The 13,415-nt window shown below is 36.9% G+C and overlaps 1 protein-coding gene across 1 annotated transcript; it reads left to right on the top strand.

Annotated features, from left to right (window-relative positions):
* Positions 1-4,238: 4,238 nt before the first annotated feature.
* Positions 4,239-13,105, top strand: FN3K (fructosamine 3 kinase). The gene is made up of 6 exons (XM_075519002.1): positions 4,239-5,232; positions 6,294-6,445; positions 7,796-7,887; positions 9,125-9,207; positions 10,091-10,213; positions 11,029-13,105. Exons 1-6 carry the CDS (start codon positions 5,092-5,094, stop codon positions 11,365-11,367), a joined length of 930 nt encoding a protein of 309 aa, XP_075375117.1. The 5' UTR covers positions 4,239-5,091; the 3' UTR covers positions 11,368-13,105.
* The last annotated feature ends 310 nt before the right edge of the window (positions 13,106-13,415 follow it).

Here is a 13,415-nt window from a genome sequence, read left to right as displayed (position 1 = left end):
CATTTCCATATGCCTTCATAATAAAGTTAGAAGTTATTTAACAAGGTCATTCTGTTTACAAATCTTCAACAAATCAAAATGTTTATTTTGCTAAAATACCTAAATACTTTTTATCATTAGAAGGTGAAAAGTGATAATGAAGGTGGATTTTCTGTCAGTCATAGACCTGAGTGAATAAGAAGTAAGTCTTCAAAGATCACCTTTTCCCAATAAACTGAATCAAAATATTTTTATGATTGAAGGAAAATTGTGTTGTATGCAGGTTATGTAAATAGAAACAATTGTATTTAGAGTTTTAATTTAAGGGATATTATGCTCACTTTTTCAAAGCCGTTTTATGCTACAATTAATGGAAGGGGTGTAAAGAGGAATACAAATGGATTGTAATAGCAAGCTCTGCTGTACCATGGATCCCTTGGTTTTGAGTTCTTATAGACAGCAGTTGAATCAGAGGATGGAGAAGGGGATGAAATCTTCTCTTCTGAAGGCAGGCTGCTGGTGGACCCTTAAGAAGAAATTGTTGCTGTTCTGTAAGGTAATTTTAATTTTTTTCTTATGTATTGTATAGTTCTGCACTGCTCTTAGAATTCTCTTTGATCATTTTGTTGCATTCTGTCTTCCAGGTGTGCCTTTGTTATTCTTTATCTCTTTCTCTCATAGTTTAAAGCTAATGTGTTCTGCTTTTCCTTCTCATGTATTCTTTCCTCTTGGCTCCCTCCATGCGTTCTAAATCTGGCAAGCATGTTTCCTTGTACGCATGCTTTCATTCCATATTTCCTTGCTCAGTATCATAATTTTGCTGACTTTCCATTTCTATTTGTACAAGGAAAAAGCGTAAAAGAACCACTGAATTTTTCTTAAATATACAGTGTACGTATCTTTGTATATTGTAAAAAATTGTAATATACTTTCATGATGTTTCTGAGTCTTTTCTCAAGATGGATCACAATACATGTATGGCATATGTAGACTAAAGCATCTCAAGGCATTTATTTTTAATACTTTGAAAACCAGATCTCTTTATATCTTTTTTTTTTCTTAATTTAAACTAAATTTTGCAATTAATTCCTTAGGGCATTAATTACTAGGTTGGGATATGATTGTGCATAATTTTAATAACATCAGCTTCTGCCTAGGAGAGGAGTTAAGGGAAGGGAAACTTGGAAATCTGGACTCAAAACAGGAAAATGCAGGTTGGGAGAGACCTCAGGAGGTCACTTAGTTCAGTCTCCTGCTTAAAGCAGGAGGAGCTATGAGGACAGGCCAGGTTACTTAGGTCTTTATCTGTTCTGGTCTTGAAAACCTCTAAGGATGGAGGCTGCACAACCTCTCTGGGCTACCTGTTTCATGGCTTGACTGTCCTTATTGTGAAAATACATCCATTTTGAACCTCTCTGCAAGAACCTATATTTCTGCTGAATTGCTTGTAGTTCCTAAGTACCCTACATTTCAGTGTGATTTTTTTGTTTTCATTCTCATGAACTGCTGCCATCTGCAAAAACTGCCTGCAGATACAAATGTTGCACTCTTAGTACTGTTTTTCTTCTTGCTTTTTGTCCTCACTGTTGTTACAGATCTGGTGATTTTAACTGATGCTGGACTGTTCTAGCAGAAGTAAAAGCAGGTGGGAAGTGGTATACAATTAGCTTGTCTTGTAGGCACTGTTTGTGACAAAAGATTTAAGGGGAAAATATATTTCTGGTAACTAAGCTGCACCAGAATCACAATAGCTTTATTATTTTTCTTTGTAAAATAAAACTCAATTACTTTTCAACACATTTTTCAATGAAATCTCCAAGAATTCACTGAAATCTCCCAAGATATGGTTGATATTGTATACAGAGCTACAGCCTGTGCAATTAGACTGAGGATCAGGTCTATAGGATTGAAGCTCTGAATTGTTTGTCCTTGGATAGTTCTTTACTGAGAAACTATAACTTCTATCAAAGGAAGGGAGGTTTTTATGATGGAAAGTCTTTCCAGTGTAAGCTTTTGGCTTACCCTGTTCTATATAGCTTCTTTGTTTCCTATGATTCTTTAGCTACTGTTACTCCCAAAGGAGAAGTAAACAATCTTTTTCTCATTGGTGTGCATGGGGATATCTGTCTTCTGGACAGTCTTTGACAACAAAAGTATTAGAAGCAGTTGTGAGCAAAACAAGAAGAAAAGAGCTGGAGAACTAACCAGTTACAAACTCCACTACAAGCATAACCCTGAGGATAGGTCTTAAACCAGGAGCCCAACAACGCTCACGTAAATAGGCCTTCGTAATTCCTCACCGTGGTCTCGCTGCTCACGGGGCTGTTCGTGTGTTCCTTTGTGATCTGGCCATGGTGCTGAACTGTTGTGCCCGGAGGTTTCATTGACCTGCCACTGGGTATTTTCAAGCGCTGTGTTCCTTCGAGCCCATCTGGGACGCTTTTGAGTTGTTTTATTGCCAGTGTTTGAAATTATGCTGTTCGAAGCTGCTTGACTGGAAAGAACGTGCACAAAAATGTTAGGAAACCAGGCCTTTCACCTCTGCATTACTGGTTAAATATTGATCCGGCGTGGAAGCAAACAGAAGGCTTTCCTATCTCTTGGCTACTGTGTAAGTGATGCAATATATTTGGATTAACACAGTCCTGTTTCTGGTTTAACCAAAAATAAAATAAAGTGTCAGAATGCTGAAAGAAATGTTACAGTCAGTAGCTATTGGCATCTTCACTGGAAATTGTAGGAGAGAAGTCCATGGCATACTAGACTGCAAACATTTGGGGATCAGTAGTAATATTGTGCATGAAGATCCATTCTCCTTGTTTGTTTTGGTTTTTTGGGGTTTTTGTTTTTTGTTTTCCTTAAGAGGTAAATAGCAAAAGATATCCTGATTCATTTTTCTATGCAGAAATAAGGGTCCCTGCTCATTGTCATTTATTTTGTTGCCAAAAAACTTTATTCCTTTCCCCAGGTGCTCCACTGCAACCTAGGATATGATTCCCTCCTTTCAGCAGTTAGAGACCGTTGTTCTAATAGTAGGGTACTCTTTAGGGCTTCATATATCCTGAAATGCAAATTACTTGGCATTTTCACTATCTATAAATCAGTCATATGAGTCATATTAACTAACTGCCTCAAACTGTCCAAGATCTACAGCCATAATCAAGTTGCTTTGAGTGCATATGCACTGGTTTACTGTGATTTAATGTACATCCTGAGCCTTTACGCTTTAAAGTTTCTTTGGTCCGGGCATAGTTGTTTGCTTTGGCAGCTGTGGCTCACTTTCTAGGCACAAATGCTCCATGAGAGTGTATGGACGAACTACTTGAGACTCCTACAGGATACGCTGACTCTTCTCTACCTCTCCCCAATGGTACTTTCTGTAGCTCTATTTTGTGAATCATTTATTTTTCAGTTAGTACATCAGTGATGTGACGGTTATAAAATAGTACAGCTGGACTTTGTAGAAGGATTGCCAAAGCAGTCACTGGTTACTTTAGAAATATAATGCAAAGGTTCAACCAAGATATGTAGTCTTGAATGTGGCTTCTTGCTGTTCTTGCATACTCTTCTGTATTTGAATTGCTGTTTCTGAGTCCAGTTCATGAGCTGCACTTTTCCAGCTTGTGCTCCTCCTCTATAAGCAATGTCCCACTCAAATAAATCTGGATGTTAGAAAAGTTCCTCCTTAGCCAATTTGTCCCTTTGAGGTCTGCTATGTTCCAGCTGCTCCGTCTACAATAAGGAGCCACGTTCTGAGAAAGTACTTGTTTGAGAAATAACTTGTACTATACCAATATTTTTCACTCTGTGTAGGACTGGAACCTTTTGTGAGTGTAGTGAAAAGCCTACCTAAATGAAGCCAGTATTTGTCCAGTAATCGTTCCTTTCTCTGTCAAAACCGAATAGCTTTTATAAATCAATGCAAACAAATAGTAGTGAAAAGAGAGATAAATGCTTGAAAGCAAAGTGCAACAGTGGCAACAGAATCCAGAAATTCCCTGGGGAGATGGCAGGCATTGCTGCTCCAAGTGAGAACAAGAACTGCAGCCTTTTCCATGGATTGTACTGTGCTAGGAGTCAGTCATAAGCACCTAACCAAATATGTTATCTTTATACAGAGATTATTAAACCAAATATTGTAGGGTCTGGGTTATGATAACATGTTTTAAAGGTTTAACACTTCATACCTGAGGGTGTCAGTCCACTTTGCAAGTATGAAGCGATTAAATTCAGTAGTACCCAAGGGATCTTCTTTCTGTGTGTTGCAGATTGTGAAAGGAGATAAAAAGGTGAAATGATGTCCTAAAAATCATGTTAAATCTGGAGAAGCATATAGGAAGAGTATCCCAAATTTCTTTATTACCAGCCTGATGCTTTTACTATGAATTTTCACTTGATAATGTCCAGCCTTGTGCATCTTACTATCTCACTGACTTGAGGTCACTTTCAGGCAAAAAAATCTTTTGACCGTCTCTTATAAGAGATTGAATTATGTCCCAAGAAGGAAAAGCGTTCTAAAGATCGCAGTGACGACAACAGAACTCCAGTCCACACAAAGCAACTACAAGCAGAGAAAAAACCCACCGACCTTCCACATATTTCTGGTGGCTGACTTATGGTCCGCAGCACGATTTAATTGCATCCTTATGGACTGCAACTTTGTTTTTCATATCTCAAATAACCACAGTGCAACACGTGCGCAATTTGTGTTGTTGCATTTAAACTCCCTCTAGTGGATTGGTTTTAAAATGGCGTCTTCTACCGATGCGATCACAGAGCTTAAAAAAGAAAAACGGGTCCAAACTACAAATACCAGCAGCTCTCAGCACAGTTGAGAGAGGACCCGGGACACCTCTCAATTTTATTCTAGCAAATATTTCTAAAGATTTTTATTTTTCATCTGTAGCTATAAAAGCACGTGGGAAACAAAGCATTTTGAAACATTATCCCTGGATTGGCTTTTTTTTTTTTGGCTGCTTTTTTTTTTTTTTTAATTTGGTGGGTGGCCCTTTCTACCTCATAGCAGAGTGACAGTGAAAGAAGGACCCAAACCTTTAATCTTGTTTTGCTGTGGATTTAGCAGAAAGCAGCTGCAGCAGCCTGGAAATTACCATGGAAAAAATCCTGAAAACAGAATTGAAAACTTCCGTTCTGAAGGCGTTTGGAAGCTCGGGTGGAGGATACATTAGCCAAGGCCAAGGTTATGAAACAGACAGTGGACGAGTATTTGTTAAAATCAACCACAAACCTCAGGTTAATGCTAGCAGATATTTAACTACTAATTATTATTGCATGTAGAGAGCTTTTTCTTTTAAAAGCACCTGATTGTTAATAATTTAGAGTTCTGCATTTTCAGGCTGACTTCTAATTATTCCAGTTTTTCTTTCAGTTTTCTTTTAAAAGGCTGTAGTCTATTTTATAAGAAGTATTAATGCAGCAGTTTTGGTTAATGTAAAATGAGGTGTAATGCAATGCGATAACCCTCAACAACAGGAATTGGCATTGCAATATGTAAAAAGGAGGCTAAGTACAGAGCTGTTATTGTTACTTAGAGTTTGGAAAAGCCTAAAGCTGAATTTGCATTCACTGCATTTGTTTTCATGTTTCAGCTGGGAGGATAGTATAGTGGAAGGGAGGAAACAGGGTGCCAGTGCTAAAACTCATGTATTATTTTTAAAGCTACAGAGGTTTCAAACTTCCCCATTGCTTTTTGTATTTCTAGCAGTAAGATTCTTGCAATTTTTCAAGCCAAGCTCTTGACTTTTCTATTACTAAAAGAATACTCAATTGCTTTTTGTAACACCAGTGCATCAGAAATTTGCTTTATCAATATCAAAAACATCCTAAAACTGCTGGGAGGAGCGGCATCTTTACTTAAAAAATGCAGAGTACAGGCTTAATATTTGTGCTGTCGTCTCCATCTGGTGGCCATTGACCTGCATGGAAAGGCGAACCAGTTTAAGGATTCAATCTTTTACTTCATTTAGTAGTGGTCATCTGTGGTTTAGAGGGAGGAGTTCTTGGGTATTATCCTCAGAGATACTGTTATGTCTGAGTAGTTTAGTATCTCCATAAGTAGCTGGAAATCACGGTGAAATGTGATGTATCCTACTACCCTGGAATGCATTTGGGAAAAAAATAAGTTAGAATTAAGGTACTCGGGTCTCCCTGTGTGGGCTGAAACCTTGCTGCATCTACATTCTTTTATCAAGATGAATTAACTCCTTGTACCTTTGTAAACAAGGCTATTTTTTCCAAAGTACTTGTTGCAGACATCCATAGTTTAGCCCAAGGATATTCTTATTCCTTGACAGGCTAGAAAAATGTTTGAAGGGGAAATGGCAAGTTTGGAAGCTATCCAGAAAACCAACATTGTGAGAGTGCCTCAGCCTATTAAAGTAATTGACCTACCTGGAGGAGGAGCAATGTTTGTCATGGAGTACCTAAAGATGAAGCACCTCAACAAGTATGTCTGTACATCTTTTTTTCTTTTTACTATGTTTTGGGCTATATTTTCTTATATCTTACAGTCAGTCAGAAAACTTCATGAGAAGAACCCCTCTCTTCTCTCAGAGCTGGAGCTTCTGTTCCGTCAAGATCCATGTTTGTGTGTGTGTACATATTAGAAAAAAATATATACATATCTATATACGTGTGTGTGTATACACTCCTTCCCCATATTTTGCTCTTCCCTGACCCTCTACCTGTAATAGATATGGCATGCTATCGCTAGCCTAGAGCTTTGTATGCTGGTCCATATGTGCTGAGATGCTACTAAAGTGAATGTGATAATGGCTGAGTTTAGCCCATCTTTCCCTCATGAGATTTTTCATTTGAGTTTCTTTTCCCAGCCTATCAGTTTTCTTTAAACTTATAGGCTTCTTATGTCTTTGAAAGCTCTGCTTCTCTAAGTATAATCTTCAAGTATGATTGAAGCCAGTTAACAAGGTCAAAAACACTAGGGTGAGGAAGAACTAAATGGATAGATAACATGAAGTTCCATTTCGTCCATCAACCAACCTGGAGGTGGAATTCAGGAGTCACAGGCTCCTGAACATAGACTTTCAGGAGCTAACTGCTTTGTTCCAGGCCTCTGTGGGAACATAGTAATGCCCATGGCTCTTCTGGCAGTTGTTTGTCCAACCTATCTATTTTTATTGGGAGAATAATGGCAATTGCACAGCCTCCCCAAACAGTCCATTCCAATCCATCCCACTGTTCCTAGGAAAGATTTTTCTAATGTCTGACCTCAATCCTCCGGGTTGCAATTTTAAACTCAGTATTTTCTACCCATTCTGGGCATGGAGAAGAAATTAGTTTCCATCCTTGCAGCTCCTGTTCAGATATCTGTGCAATATTTTAACTGTTTCTTAGTTGTCTGTCTTCTGCATTTAGCAACCTCAACTCAATCCTTGTCTATGGCTTCTTTTCAGGCTTACCATTCTTATTGCTGTTCAGCTGATCTTGAAGTATGAGGTCCAAAAGTAGATACCATGTTCTATTCTCTGCTTATTAATGTGGAGCTGATAAGGAGGATTACTTTATCCTCCTGCACTCTATGCTCCTGTTTATACAACCTTGTGTTCTGTTTACCTTTCTTGCAAGAGCATTGACTTATGTTAATTTTATTATCTGTTACAACCTGTTTCTTCAGACTTGTTGTCTCATCATTTGCTCCCTGTTATGTACTTGTGAAGTTGATTAAGATTCTATATTTGCCAAAAATGTACTTGGTCGTATTTAATTGAGATTTTTTTTCCCCTGTAATATTTTGTTTGCTTGTCTTGTTTAAGTTTCGGTTTTTTTGATCCTACAGATACTCTTCAAAGCTTGGAGAGCAGATAGCAGATCTTCATCTTTACAACCAGAAACTTGGAGAGAAATTGAGAAAGGAGGGAAACACAATTGGTAGAGTATTGATATCATGTACCTAACCAAAAATGGAATAGTTCATGTGGCTGTGGTACAGTATTGCATTATAATTTTAATGATAATTAAAGTCAATACTGGGACACTGTTTCATGAGATATGTTCCTCCTGTCCCTATGCCACACTTCTCAAATGTATATATATATTATATATACAGGAGCTATAATTACTATTATAATTTTTAAACATATCATTTTAACCTTGCCAAAACTAAATTAATTTATTTTTAATTCTTCATTTTGTATATACTTTGTTGTATAAAATTATGTGGACACTGGAATTTAGTAAGAAATAGTGCTAATATTCGATAGTTAGAGCTTTCAACTAAGTCAAACTGAAAATTTGGACTAGTTGTCTTTTTCAGTGTCAGTTAAAACTTTCAGCCTCATCAATCTCTTAAAATGTTCTTGACCTTACTGATATCCTCTTTTTTTGTTTACTGTTAGTTCAGACAATTAACTTATTACAGAATATGGTCCCAGTTAGTAAACACATAATTAGGTTCGCCTTTAAAGATGTTGTGGATTACATTTTTGAACTCAAATACGTAGCAAAATGTACAACAATTGCTGCTTCTTGAACACAACTGTAATTCAGCAGTGTAAGGTCATGATCCAATTTCTATTGACTTCAATGAAAACACCTTCCATCATTCTTTGGAAAGTGGATTAAGGCATAAATGGAAAAAAAAAAAGGAAGGTATACAAAGAATTATTTTTTTAGAGTTCTTAGTATTAAAATCTGAACCACCAAAATCTGAACCACCAGTTTCTATCTGCGTCTTTCCTGTGACTTCAGGGATGGACCAGGTTCGACTCTTAGTGGTGGCCATATTATAATCCATTATTTTTGAGTGAAGGCCAAATTACTGGCAGGTCACAAATAATCTGCGAATCAAAAATAAGCTATGTTTAATGACATGTTCAAGTGTTGGAACAGTAGATTGCAAATCTGGTATCTGGACTCTGTTCCTAATGTCTAACTCATTTATCCAAAGGAAAGTCACTAACTGTGACTAATTGTGCCTCCATTTCCCTTCAGTATCTTCAAGTTTAAGAGAGTTTTTTCCATCTTTAGAGAGGGTTGTGACCATGAAATAAGTGTAACTTATTGCTTAAAATTATTTTGTATACTTATTTGCTGAAATTTAGTTCTGTGTTTGCAAACTCTACTATGTAAGGATCTCAAAACTTCCAATATTTATTTTGTTTCTTAGGTAAAGGAGCAGGTCACTCTGAGTCTCAGTACGTGGATAAGTTTGGATTCCATACAGCCACTTGCTGTGGTTATATACCACAGGTATGTTCCATGCCTGTGAAAGCTAACATGTCCTCATATAGTTCTATAAACTCCTTATACAAAGGCTTGTTTCATTGGTCTTTAGCTTTATGATCGCAGTTTTGCTTTCACTGTTTCATTCCGACCTGACAGTGAAGGGAATGTGATGCCTATTCAATGTGTGTGGCTTGCTACAATGCATGTAGCAAGCAGGCACAGTGGATCGAATAAGAATGTGAAATTATGTGCTGGTTCTTTAGCTTGGTGATACTTAATAAAATAAGTATCCCTTCACCTACCATGTCATGTTTTTGTTTTTTCTAAACCCCTACTATATGGATCTCACGTGGGAAAACCCACTGCTTTTAGAGAGCCTCATCATGGAACACATCACATAAGACATTGGAAGGGGCTCTCGGAGATAAATCTGCATTTGCTGGCTCTGCACATGGTAGAATTTCATTCTACTATTTAACTGAATGAACTTTCAATATCTCAAACTCTTTGCTAAGTACACCTTTCACCAAATTAGAAACGCATTACCTAATAAAAATGAATGAATACTTTTGCGTTCCCAGAAAGATTTTGGAGTATAATATGGAACTGAAATGATCACACCAGAAACTCTCCCTCTAAAATGTTAAGAAAATTTGAATGAATGAAAATAGCCAGAACCTCAACTTATATCTCATGTTAAAGACAGCCCCACCTAAGCATGGAAGAGAGGATCACTCCCAAAAGAACAATCCACGAAATGTCTAACAACATTATGCGTAGGTCATACTAACATTGTCTAGCCATTGTGTCAGCATTGAACATTTTAACTTGATATCTATGTATTATTAATACTGACTATGTATATGTTAAAATTGTTTGTTACAAACCTCTGTATCATATTTTCTAGGTGAATGAATGGCAGAGTGATTGGCCTTCCTTCTTTATTCGTCACCGACTCCAAGCTCAATTAGATTTGATTGAAAAAGATTATGGAGACAGAGAAGCCAGAGAACTTTGGTCACAGCTAAAAGTACGAACCATGTCTTAAATCTGTTTTTTAGAATGTTAGAAAATATGTATCAGTGGAATTTTAAAGGTGTTTTATAGGAGATTTACATAGCTTTTAATGAACAGCAGTAACTGGACTAGCTTCACAGCTGGTCCAACAACATTGTCAGCTGAAAAGACTATGTTGCTCTTTCAGTTTTTTAATAGATAGTGAAAATAAATGTCAGTGCTGAATTACAGGTTTATTTCTTAGAATACAGCTACTAATACTAAGATGGTAAATCCTATCTAAGAACTTGGTGTTACAAAGTAGCTAAGATTCTGCTGCCCAGGCAGATTTTTTGTTTTTTTAATTCGTCCAGGCTCACAGCTGAGACTGTGGTTCAGGTCACACTCCATGCAGCACTTAGGAAACAGCCAGGAATGTATTCCTCTGCAAGCTCTACATCACAAATCTGTTCCTTGGTTCTGATTAATTGGTACAGATGTTTACTGCTGCCCTTTTTGCCACTGAAACCTTTTAATTTAAATGAAATTTGTCTTATATTTTTTGTGACAGCCAATACTATCTATGTCTAGAAACAATACATTTATACTAGATGTTGATTCTAGACTGTGAATTAAATGATTTGCTAAGCTCTGTCAAGAACAATCAAGAACGTTAATTACTGGCTTACAGTTTAGGTTTATGCTTGTAGCCATCAACTTCAAAAGCACTCCATGAGGACTGAAAACAGGCAGTATTTGACCAGCTTAGTCTCTTATATACTACAATACTTTATTTAATATTTTCTTCAAAACTCTTTAACTGTTACATGTTTGTTCATGCTTTTTCAGCTAAAGATTCCTGAAATGTTCTGTGATGTAGAAATTGTTCCTGCTCTCCTGCATGGGGACCTGTGGGCAGGAAATGTGGCTGAGGACGACTCTGGGCCAATTATCTTTGACCCTGCTTCCTTCTATGGCCATTCAGAATTTGAACTGGCCATTGCTGGAATGTTTGGTGGGTTTAGCAGCTGTTTTTTCTCTGCATATCACAGTAAAATACCCAAAGCTCCAGGATTTGAGAAACGAAACAAGTTGTATCAGCTCTTTAATTACATAAACCACTGGAACCATTTTGGGACGGGGTACAGGGGATCTACCCTAAATGTAATGAGGAAACTTCTGAAGTAACCAAATAGGTTTGAGAAATTCTGACATAGTCCCTTAGTAATGAACAGCCCCTGCTTATCTGAAGTAACACAAACTAGGAATGAATGTTGATGATAAAACTACTGACATGTAAAAGGCTTAGTACACTTTTGAGCCTCACTAAATGTTAAGAATGATTGTGTAGTTTTGAACTTATACACTAGTTTACTAGCACAGATTCATACCCTGCTGAAGGAAAAGACTGCATTTTTTGTGAAGACTCCACTAGGTTGGAAAAGTAGCATGATGGTCAGCCCAAGCTTACTCTCCATAGAGAGTCTCACTTCATAGCTGCTGCGGTTCCACAGTTGTTTGCATCTTGCCGCTTCTGTTGCTGCTCTATCAGCAGTTCATTATTGAGAGCTACTGTTGTGGGATTGTGGTGCTGGAAGTAATAACTAGTTCCTTACCTGTCCCCTTTTTTGTTCTGTTTTAGTTTTCTCTCTCTGTTTCCATCCCTTTTCCCATTTATATTTCTGTTGTCTTTCCTTTCCTGTATTAAGTGTCCTGATCCAAAATTTAAATCAGATTCTATGAATCTGAAAATGAAAACATTCTCTTTTTAATTTAAAGAGTAGACAAGGCCCTTTGGACTGTACTTGGCAAGCACATATAATTAATAACATTTCTAATATTTATTTTAATTTAATGTAATTTAGTTACATGCTTTTGTTTTTCTCATAGCAAGAGAAATTAAATTACAGTGGTATTTCTTAACAGTGATGTCTCTGTAGTTCCTTGGTAATTAACCGTATGGTCAGAAAGTGGGTTGTTGCCACACAAGTTTGATAATAACATATCATAGTTTTAGTATGATATTTTAGTGTGTTATACTACAATAGTAACATATTTAAATAACTTTGTAAAAAGATAGCAAAAAGTGGGAGGGATGTCAAGAAAGCATCTCTTGCTGCTGTGTTGGTTGGTGCTTGATGTATTTGCTATTTTAGAAAATAATGTACAGTAGGCAAAGCTAGCCTGTTCTGCCACTGCTGGATTATTGAAGGAACAGTGTCAAAATAGATGGCTTTATAATGTTTTTTGATATTCCTAACTGCTTTATTTTTACAGAAAACATAGGCAATGAGAATTTGGGGAGAAAACTGTGCAACAAAGATATTGGCATACAATGTGAGTTAGAGTACATTAGCAAATCCATGTTTTTTTTAATGGAAGAAAGTGGTAAAGAAAGTAGATGTAAGTGCAGTTCGACAAATGCTTATGTGAATCAGAAGATTTGGATAAGAATGACTGAACTTATGTTTAGGCTTCAGACAGTTGTCATGACTAATACCTAAAATATTGTATTAAAAAATGCTCAAGTATGTTTAGACTTCTTTTCAGCTTTAAATGGCTGTGCTACAAAGATTTCATAAAGTTTAAAGTTAGATGTTGTAACTGATACGATTTAAAAAAACGTGTTTCATGCTCTGTAAATATAATACAAATAGTTACAATTTTTTACTTCCTTTGAATTTGGGCTACAATTAGGGGAAGTTGTCACGGTGTGGTTATAACACTTAATACGATTATAACAGTGGAAAAGTGGAGTAATAGAGTTAGAATACAGTTGAAATCATAGCTGATAGCTAGAAGATCCAGGTCTGAGAAAACAGCAAAGTGCATGCGTACTAGTATTTGTTAATGGTTAACAAAAATACATGTATTGCATTGGAAAGTACATGTGAACTTAAGCTCCTTCTCAAATAAAATACTTGCCTTGCAGAAACTAGGTGTTTGGTGTACCTGCATTTTGTGATTGTGGTTTGCTTCAACGAATTTGAGCCTGAAGATAAGATATTTGGGTATGGATGGAGTTGCTGGATACTGGGAAAGAGAAGTTACCTGCCCTAATGTCCTGACCAGACTTAAGTGTCTCCCTGAATTTCCTTTATAATCAATGGAGAGAAACGAGCACCTCTGCAGGTGACTCATCTCACCCTGAGCACCCATTTTAGTTTGTCAGCTGGTCTGATCCTTCAAGTTTATTTTCTATTAAGTAAGAAGATAACCTGAGGTGAATTAGTGAA

This window comes from Mycteria americana, chromosome 16, assembly GCF_035582795.1.
Source record: "Mycteria americana isolate JAX WOST 10 ecotype Jacksonville Zoo and Gardens chromosome 16, USCA_MyAme_1.0, whole genome shotgun sequence".
NCBI classification, from domain to species: Eukaryota; Metazoa; Chordata; class Aves; order Ciconiiformes; family Ciconiidae; genus Mycteria; species Mycteria americana.
Note: the sequence above shows the minus strand (reverse complement) of the source record. Positions and strands in the feature narration are given on the sequence as shown.